The sequence below is a fragment of the Pleurodeles waltl genome, chromosome 1_2 (genome assembly GCF_031143425.1).
Source record: "Pleurodeles waltl isolate 20211129_DDA chromosome 1_2, aPleWal1.hap1.20221129, whole genome shotgun sequence".
Taxonomy (NCBI): domain Eukaryota; kingdom Metazoa; phylum Chordata; class Amphibia; order Caudata; family Salamandridae; genus Pleurodeles; species Pleurodeles waltl.
The window spans coordinates 450,122,783-450,132,716 of NC_090437.1; the positions used below are offsets into that span (position 1 = coordinate 450,122,783).

General features: G+C 42.1%; 1 protein-coding gene across 2 annotated transcripts in view; it reads right to left on the reverse strand.

Moving 5' to 3' along the window:
• The window catches only part of TEK (TEK receptor tyrosine kinase), a 385,575-nt gene extending 377,965 nt beyond the window's left edge, over positions 1-7,610 (reverse strand). The window contains exon 1 of one of the 2 annotated variants that reach the window (XM_069240727.1): positions 7,372-7,610. In XM_069240727.1, the coding sequence (XP_069096828.1) occupies positions 7,372-7,423 (52 nt within the window). In that variant the 5' untranslated portion in view covers positions 7,424-7,610. The remainder of the gene's footprint in view (positions 1-7,371) is intronic. The other variant, XM_069240736.1, reaches the window with a different exon arrangement.
• Between the last annotated feature and the right edge of the window lie 2,324 nt (positions 7,611-9,934).

The following is a 9,934-nucleotide window of genomic DNA, read 5'->3' on the forward strand; positions in this document are numbered from 1 at the left end:
GTCATTTTTTTACTCCAAATTTTGTGCAAAACTAACTCCATATTTATACTTTGGTTCTAGACCCATCTAGCACCAAAGTTATGGAGTTAAAGTCATTTTTTGGACGTGGAAACCTATGCAAATAAATCATGTTAGGTTTTTGCAATGTTTAAATGTAAATAGTAAAACCTATCAAGTTTGATTTAATTACACTGCAAGTCTTTCTCTTTCACACTGCCGTGTGACTTTGCTAGCAGTATGGTAGTATGAAAGAGAAAGATTCACAGTGCGTCAAACTTGATGGGTTTTACAATTTACAATGTAACAATGCAAAAACCTAACAAGTTTGATTTATTTGCACAGTGATGCTTTCTTTTTCATATTACAGCACGGTTCCATCCTAAGCGCAACGTTTCGTTAGAATTGAGCCGTGCTGTAGTATGAAAGAGAAAGAATCACCGAGCAAATAAATCAAACGTTAGGTTTTTGCAATGTTACAATGTAAATTGTAAAACCCATCATGTTTGATTTGTTTCCACTGCAAGTCATTTGCTTTCATACTACAGTGAAACAGGAGAGGCTCGTGTCATGTTTAAGGGGTGGGGAGGCGCGTGACGGGGTGGGAGAGAAAAATGAATTTTAAAAAAACACTCACCTGAATCGCCACCACCATCACGCCGCTCCTGTGCCTCCACTGCAACTGCAGGCACAGGCTCCCAGCCTGCCCTGTGACCAATATGAACGCTGCTGTGATGTTGCTGGCAGCGTTCGGATTGGCCAGGGCGATGCAAGGCAGAGTGGGAGTCTCTGCCTGCTGTCTCACACCCGGCAACAAAGTGGAGAGAGCCTAGTTTGTATGTGTGTTTGGCCGGCCCAAGGCAGATTGCCACCCCGTAGCCCTGCCCCTTTTACAATAAAACAATAATAAAATGTGTTTATTATCATTTTATTGTAAAGGTTTGGCAGCTGCTGCTGCTGGTGGGGGAAGGTGACGCTCCTACACCCTAGCGGAGGAGCCATCCCATGCCTTTCCAATGTTCCCAAGAAGTGTGCAGCACCCCTGGTGAGTTCTGACGGTGCACCGTGGTGCTGCAGCACCCCCTTTGGGAAACACTGCTGTAAAGTGTGGAAATTGGCAAGATATGTTTAGCTCTGTAAACTGTAACTTGTCCCAATGTACTGTTCTTCACCTCATACATCACAGATGCCTTTCACTTCCCCTCATCACTTCCCCTCAAGACTGACATCAATAATGACCTGATCAGTTGCATGTTTCTTTAAAAATTCTCACATATCGTCCCTTGACTCTGTTAGTGGACAACAAACCTGTGGTTTAGCTTAGAGCTGAGGACATTCTGTTTCAAATTTTGGACCAGATACCCTGATCTGGGTACATGAACTCCAGGGTCAGTTGAAGGTCTATGGAACCTCTGGGGCAAATTCTATCTGCACACCCGATCCAGGGTCCGTTGACCGCACAACAAAAACATGTTTAAAAAAAAAAAAAAATTGGGAGTGCTCAATTGGCTTCTTTAACCCCCTCCCCCACCATACATAGTCTCTGCAATCTGGGAATCCTCTCTATGACAAATTATATCCCCCTGATTTTTAGATCTCATTTACTAGACCACTTTTAGTTGTCTGTAGAAGAAAGCCTCTGGGTGGCTATACCAAAAAAAAGTACAGTAGGCTTAGACCCTGCCCATTGCTTCCATTACTTGGGTTTATTGTTATGCAGCTGCTTCCTTTTTACTCGTTCTCTTTCCTTCCTCTTCTTGTGTTTGTCCCTCACCTGGAGCAAATTAAGGGTGCTACTGCTTTCTTTTTGTTTAAGCACTTCATCAGTGTGTGTTTTTTTCTTTCTGTTTTGTGTGGTGCTCTTCCCAAACACCCACCACTGTTTGCTCCATGTTGCTTCCTCCTAGCTCATATAATCACAGTGAGAGATAAAGAGGAACAGATGGAACTCTGTACATCCCCCAATAGTTAACAAATCCAATCTCAAAGGTACGGGCCTCAGCGATAAAAAGAAACAATTTCTGTTCTATGTTGGCTACCCTAGGCTATGAAAACAGATCCAGTTGTTCTGGATAAAGGTGCCTCACCCACATAATGTGACATGCTTCATCATCGCCTTCCTATCCCATCTTGGAAAGATTATATTACCAGTGCAGACTTGACCTCCATTTTGTGAGGGAGTTGTTAAATCAAGTATGATAGCTGGATAGAGAGAACAACATGGAGAGCAAGGTGAGAAGGTGCGGCTGAATAGAGCGGGGATCCAGATATTAAAACTAACTTATGATAAACTCTTGGGCATTCCTTTATTGGTGGGTAACCTGGGATACATAAAATCTAAAAAACACAAAAAATTGATGTTTTATGGGTATAATGCATCCAGTTTATTGCCGACCTGTTTCTACCCCTAACTGACGGCCTATGAAAGGTCCAGATCATTCATGAGGGCGATTAAGATATAAGATCCTTATACAATTGGTGAGCACATCTGCATGCAGGTTAAAGGATTGCTTACCTTTGCTATGTAAGGGTGGTAGTCCAACCATGGGCTGGTGCTTGCAATAAGGTCAGGACTGAGGCAAGCACTTCTTGTAGTCGCACATTCATTAAGGAAAGTGCCTGGCAAAGAACTTAGTTCACATCCCCTCAGTCTGCCGAAGAGAACCAGCCCCCCTTGCACTCTCCCTGTGGTTGATCTGCTGTTATAGACGCACCTGCTCACCTTACTCTCCATGTTGCCCCCTTCATCTACTATCACTGTTTTAAATTTTTCTTTTAAAAAACAAGTCTCCATCCACTCTGCTGCTTTTCCCTGTAAACTTTGCACTTGTATAGCACACTACTCACCCGTTAGGGTCTCAAGGCACTGTATATGCATACCACTATGGAACCCCTCCTGGCTTTTCCCTGTGAGGTGCCCACTCCTGGGCACCCAAGGGTGAAGCCAGGCATCCAAGTGCTGTTGGGGCCATTGTGGAGATTAAGCAAGCTATTGCCCAGAGTTACAGAGTGGGACCCATTAATTAGATTAGGCACCAAGGCGAGAATTATCTGGTCCAAGGGAATTGAGCCCAAGACCTGCCGAGGTAGTACTTGAATCCTGGTCCTGGGACAGATCTCTGCTTCAGGGTCTGCCGCTCTAACCATTGTGCCACACTTCTCCACTCGCTCACCTGCTTGCTACCCTTAACCCACACCCGGTTGATCCTTCACCCCTAGAAGATCTTCATAAAACATTTAATTTTTTTATTTTTATAAAATGTCTCAACAGCTGCAATTTACTGCTGGACAGGTCTGTATTCTAAAAAGCACTTTTGCACAGTTAGATTTTTTTATTTACTGATCCAAGTGGCATGCACCATCTTGGAAGACTAAATAAAAATTAAAAACCTGCCACCTGCATCATTCTTTAGGCGCACGTGCATTATCAAGCAGCCGCTACTGGTGGCTGCATCATCACACCTTTTCTTTCTTTCTTTCTTTACTTTTTGTTTGCTGCTGCTAACCAGCATCGGCAAAAAGTATTTTGTTTTTTACCGATACACATCAGTAACTTCAGAAAGAATTAACAAAGCAAAGCTGTCAAAAAGGCAAGACCTGTTGGCCTTGCGATTGCTTATTTGCATAGGGCTTTAGACTGCACTTCTTCATTTCTAAGAGCTGTACATAACAGCTGTTACTAATACACAGTTTAATGGTACTTCATTTACCAACCAGTGGAATGCAAGGCTAGGCTAGCCATGGGCCTAAGAACTGAGGGGGAGGGAGGGGTTTTATCCCAAATTTCTGAGTTGTGGGGATATAGGGGTCACAGGACTTACCAACCAGCAAGCACATTTTACGTTTTGTCAGCTATATAATGCCAAGCACGTTCCAGCCCATGAAAGACCTGGGCTGCGCGACAGAAACTTCGAGCAAATCTGTTTGTTCAAACCATCTACAAAAGAGCAACATTCACTTTATACATTTAACATCGATATACACCAGTTATTGTATGCCTCTCTTTGTGCCCTAAACTCTCTGCTCACTGTCTAAGGATCAGAAGTCAAAGCGGCCTCAGTACCATCTCTGTGCCAGAAAGCCTAGTTTTAAACTGTGACTATTTTGAACCATTGGTTTTACCTTTTGCAGAATTTTAGAACACACAACAGGGCACTGCATAATAAAGTGAAGCTCTGCAACGTTCAAAGGACAAAAACAGTGTGGCATCGGGCAAAAGTCAAGTCTAGATAGCCTAAAAATGGCTGTTTTGTTTGACATTGAGGCCCAGATTCTGAAAGGTGCCACGAGCGTAGCAGCCAAAAATGCTGCGCTGCGCTGCGTTGCGTGACAGGAAGAGAGCAAGGGAGCACCATATTCACAGAGATAGGGCGCTCTCCTCACCTCTCCCTAGCTCTGATTTCAGGTGCCCTGCGCCACACACACACCTTAGCGTCACAGCGCTTGGTGCGTGCCTGAGGCTACCATAGGTTTTGTACAGGAAGGGTGCCCTTCCAGTACGAAATACTGTGACTAGACAAATTACAAACCTTTTCCTACTATGTATGTGGTGCACAGTGCAGCACACATGCCAAGCCGGAAAAGAAGGGAGAATTGAAAACGTTTCTCCTTTTAACCCCCTCTTTTCAGACGTGTTAATTTTTGGCGCAAAACCCTGTCTATTAATGTGAGTAGATAGAGTGTAGCATCAGAAGTTTTGCACTGGAACGTGAATCAGGAAAAAAAAACATTTTGTACTGGTTAGCGTGACTTTTGTGACATTACCCCAGCGCAAAATGTTTGAGAATCTCCCCCTGAGTCTCGAACTGTGGTGCAAAGTCCAAGATGTGCAGTCTAAGGTGTGTTTTCGAGGTACCTCTTCCCGTAGAAATTCCTTTGTGTACACCACCTCACGGGGGTCAGACGTGTAACATAAGTACTTTAGTGTAAAGCACACACATAACACGTAGGTATAAAGGCGATAAACCGCTTGACCACTTGCTTGCGCCTGCTTCCCCTTGGCATTAAGATATAGCTCAAAACTAGATCACGTTAATTTAGCAAATCTAGCTTTGAACCTCAGAGGGACCCCAGGATTTGAAGTCTCTGCTGCCTAGGATTCCCAGAAGCCTCTATGTTACTGGACAGAACGGTTCCATTCCTGGGATTTTCTTTTACAGATCATCATTTTCAGGTGTGTTAGTCCAACTTGTTCTACTGCATTGAGTCAAGGCTACAGCTCCCATAATACATGAATTTGTTACTTCAAGGTGCTAGGCAGTGAACAAGGTGCGCCAGAGACATGGAGTCATCTATATCACCACTGCCACCGTCAGTGGCCCAAGACCTCATGAATTATGTGGTGTAAACCTTAGCACAACAGACAGGTGGGGTGGAGGAGAGAGGAAGAGCGAGGGAGATGAAAAGAGATAGGGAGAGAAAAAGGTAGAGAGAACGCAGTCACAACACCGTCCTCATCCAATGATTGTGCTGGGTGAATCACTCACTGCCTGCAGGGCTACGGGAGTAGGGCAGGCCCCTCTAGGGCACACAGTGCTGTGACCTCACCACAAATCACTGGCATGTTTTATTCCATTCTATGTGAAATTAAAACATCTGCCCACGCTCAACCGAAAGCTAGTCCCTGGGCACAGTGAAAGAGCTATGTGATGTATTGCATATTGATGCGGACATTTTTTAACGCCGGCAACGTTATGCAACGCTCGTGACTACATCATTTGTGATATTTTCCAGTTTAATTTTCTTCCCATGCAAACATGTTCTGAGAATTGCAAAATCCTTTCCAAAGCATCGCGAGACATTTTACATTCTGATCAAACTTAGCCAGGACGTACAATTTATAAAAAATATTTCCCTGCAAGTTCTCCTTTTCCCATATAAATTGTCATAAAGTGACAATGTTCAATCACATATTGGAAAATCCTAAAATTGAGTTATTTTGTAAGAATGAATAAAATATTTTTTGCTAAATGAAGTAATTGAACACGTGTCAGAAAATCATACCATTACCCCTCACTAGAGATTGGTTGATATCCTGTCGAGGGATCCTGTAAATGGTGGCCGGGTTGACGGTAACCTGCTGAGAGATTCTAAAAATGGTGGCTGGATTGTGCCTAATGTGCTAAGGGATTCTAAAAATCATGTCTGTGTTGGGCGTAATATGTTGAGGAATTCAAAAAAAGGGTGGCTGTGTCGTTGGTAACATGGTGAGGGATTCTCACAGGGGTGGCAGTGTTGTGGGTAACCGGCTGTGGGTAACATGCTGACGGATTCTAAAACTGGAGGCTGAGTTCTCGGTTTGGTGCTGAGGAATTCTAGAAATGACGACTGCTTGGTAAGATGCTGAAGGATTCTAAAAATGGTGGCTGTGTTGTGGGTAACGTTCTGAAGAATGCTCAGAATTCTGGGTTTCTACCAAAAGATTTTAAAAAAATGATAGCTGTGTTTTAATTAACCTACGGATGGATTCTAAAAATTGTGGCTTTGTGGTGGATAATGTGCTGAGAGATTCTATAAATGATTATCCTAAAAATGGTGGCTGTTTACAGGGTAACCGACTAAGGTAGTGGTTCTTAACCTGTCGTCCAGGGGCCAGTGACTGCAGAGAAAATTAAATAATAACAGATGAATAAGGTGTGTATAAATAAAGAAGCAAACTGTAAAATTACCATTTTTTAAATGTCCTGTAAATGTGACGGAATTTGATATTTGAGGCTTAAAATTAAGTTGGTATCCTCAAATTGAATTGTGGGAGTCGAGCAAGTGTGTCAAACAGAATATAGTATGGACTACAGGTGGCCTCAACTGAAATTTAGAAAAACTCCAACTTTCCCCTTCAAAATACGTTTTAATTTTTTTTTTATTGTTTGTAAATTGAATAATATTTTTCATCATTTGTGTGTCTGATGAGTGCTTGTTTCCATATTTGTGTGAATTGTTTTGCGGGTCAAATCTTAAAAAATGCTTTTGCTGGGGTCCCTGGATTCCAGTAATGATTCGGTGGGGTCTCCAGCAGTCAAAAGCTTAAGAACCACTGGGCCAAGGAATTCCAAGAATGATGGCTGTGTGCTCGGTTACTTGTCCAAAGATTCTAAAAACAGTGAGTGTGGTGAAACATCCACATTGTTACCTAGCCTTCATGTTGCGAAGAAATTATTTTCCCCACTTAAAAATGCCAGTTTCTTTTTGCTATTGTAAACTAGCACAGCTAGACATAGCAATATTTCAAGTAATGTCGACCACGCATTTGCTGCACTGTTATTTTAACACAATTACACGATTTACATTCCAAGGTGGACTTAAGAAAGCATGACCACCTAATACGTTTCAAGTTTAATAAATATGGTGCCGTGTAAAAGCATCAAAAAAACTTACCTGAAATGAGAAGGCTGACGGTGCAAAGTACAAAATGTGCTAAAAAATCCATGCTTTCCAAAATACATCCATCCAGTTCCCACAGCAGTTCATGGGCCTACGGTATCCTTGACATGGGATGCTTGTCAGAGCGCACAGGACACCTGCAGATTACAACTGCCAGTCACGCCTGATGCTGATCACCGGGTGAGGGGCGAGACGCTTCGGCGCTCTTTCCAACTGCGACACCGGAGTGGAATGGAACACGCTCTCGTTCGGCTGTCCAAGCACAGGGAGTTTCAAGTTCCTTTTCCTGTTTCCTCTGTAGATTAGCCTGGGCAAAGACACGGTTTTAAAGGCGTTTTTAAATTGACGGCGCTGGCAGGCGCATTGCAATGCCCGTCTAGTCACAGCAGCGCTACATCGGAAGAGCTGTCCTGTCTGTCATCAGACTGAGAATATAGGAGGGCGATGCTGACAACATTAGTAAAAGGGCTCCAGTAATTAGCCCATGATATTCACACATTATATGTTTTTTCTTTCTAGCACTATTGCACGCATTTACGGTCTGAAGTGCCTAGGTGACTTGTAGTGCCATGTAAACTCTTAGGTAAATAAATAAAAAAACATACATTTGTGTATTCTCAAGCAAAACGTTGCTCCGTAGGAAGCAGAGAAGGCAGTAGTCTGATAATAACATCATACAGCAATTTTATCATGATATATTGGGGACTTTATCGTGTAAAGATTTTTGGGGTAACTGCATTTGTTACTTGTATTGCCTATATCACAAGAGCAGGTTTGTGTCAGCAGTACGTAAATAATTGGACGTAGAAGCCGGCACAAGTATTTTAATTTGCAGTGCAAAATTATATTCACTAAAATATCCCAAACAGAAATGAAAAAAAACATTAGGCAGTGCTAACCTCAACCACGATGCAATTCACTTACAAATGATAAAAATCATGCTATCTCAAACCTGTTTACGCAATATTTCCAATACACCGCTTATGGACTAATCCTTAGACCTCTCCTTTAGTTCGTGTTTTTTCTGATTGTCACAGGTTCAAATCCAAGTGGCTTTCCCTACTTCCACAGTCAATAAACTGTGCACCATCCAGGTGGGTAAAATAAGCATTTGTTATTCAGCTGCAGGGGATGAATGTGTGCTTTAAAAGTGTCCGTGCTGTGGTACACAACACTGTTTATGTGATATGGCCCCACATAAGACTATTAGTCGGTATAATTATTTTTAATGTATTGACCCTGAAAAATGAAAGTCTGAGTTGAAAAATTAATCATGCTTGTGACCTGCTGGGTTACAGCAGAAGTTACTTATGAGCTTTTAACGCACCTTCAACCCCTAACGAAATATTAATGCATGTGAACGGTCACAAGTCAGCCCTTGCCTTCTCTTTCTGAGGATCACCCACCAAATCCATTGAAAACACACAAACTGACTGAACACACCGACACTGGCCAAATAGAAGACTGCTGGCCGATTAACACTGAAGGGTGTATAATTACTAATGCTTGCGTGAGCGCAAGTGCTGCACAACGCAATTTTACACAGCTCTTGCAGGCCTTTTTAATACACAACAAAGAGGCGCTTTGTTTTCTGTTGCATTGCGCCAAGCGAACGCTGCACAAACCTTTTGTAAGCATACCCTTTAGAACCCACTTGGGTGGTCAAAACCCACCCCTAGAAAATGACATTTGGAAACAAGATCTCCAGGTGATTCAGCAGAGCAAGACATGGTGCTCAGTGAGCTAAAAAAAACACACATATAGCAGAAGTTCCTATAAAGAAACTGCTAGACTAGTAGATACCAACCTGTGGTCTGGGGACCCCTGGGGTTCTGCAAACCCTCCTCCGGGGGTCAGTGACAGCTTAGAAAATTAAAATAAACACATCAATAAAGTGGTTAAATGTGCAATTGAAATTTTTAAAATGCACTGTAAATGTCAAGGATTTTGAAATTGGAGGCTAAATATTAAATTATTATCCTCAGATTAATTTGCGGGAGGAGTGCAGATGCCTCAAACAGAATATAGTGTGGACAATGTGCAGCTTCAATTGAATTTAGAAAAGCTCCAACCTTCCAATTAAAATTATTATTATAATTTTTTTTTATATTTGTTTGCAAATTAAATAAAATGTGTTATTATTTGCGTATGTGTTTATGGAATGCTTGTTCCAGTATTTTTGGTGTAATGGTTTGTGGTTCAAATCATTTACAGTGTTTAGGCACAGGTCCCTGGCTTCCCGTAATGACTCAGTTGATTTCAGTAATGATGCAGTGGTGGTCTCCTGGTTCCAGTAATGATAAAGTGGGGGTCCACAGAAATCAGAAGGTTAATAACCAGTGTGCTACACTTTTATACCAACATTTGCAAATACAATGTCAATGCTTTGTTTGCATGTTGAAGTCTGTGAAATGATACCTACCTTCAGCATCAAGTGGTTCTATTGCAACATTGTTTGTGAAGTAGAAAATCATCCTGACTTAGATTTTTAACATGGTCCTAATTTTTATTAATCTTAGCTTTCAAACTATAAAAATTCCCCTTAAGAAGGGAAAGA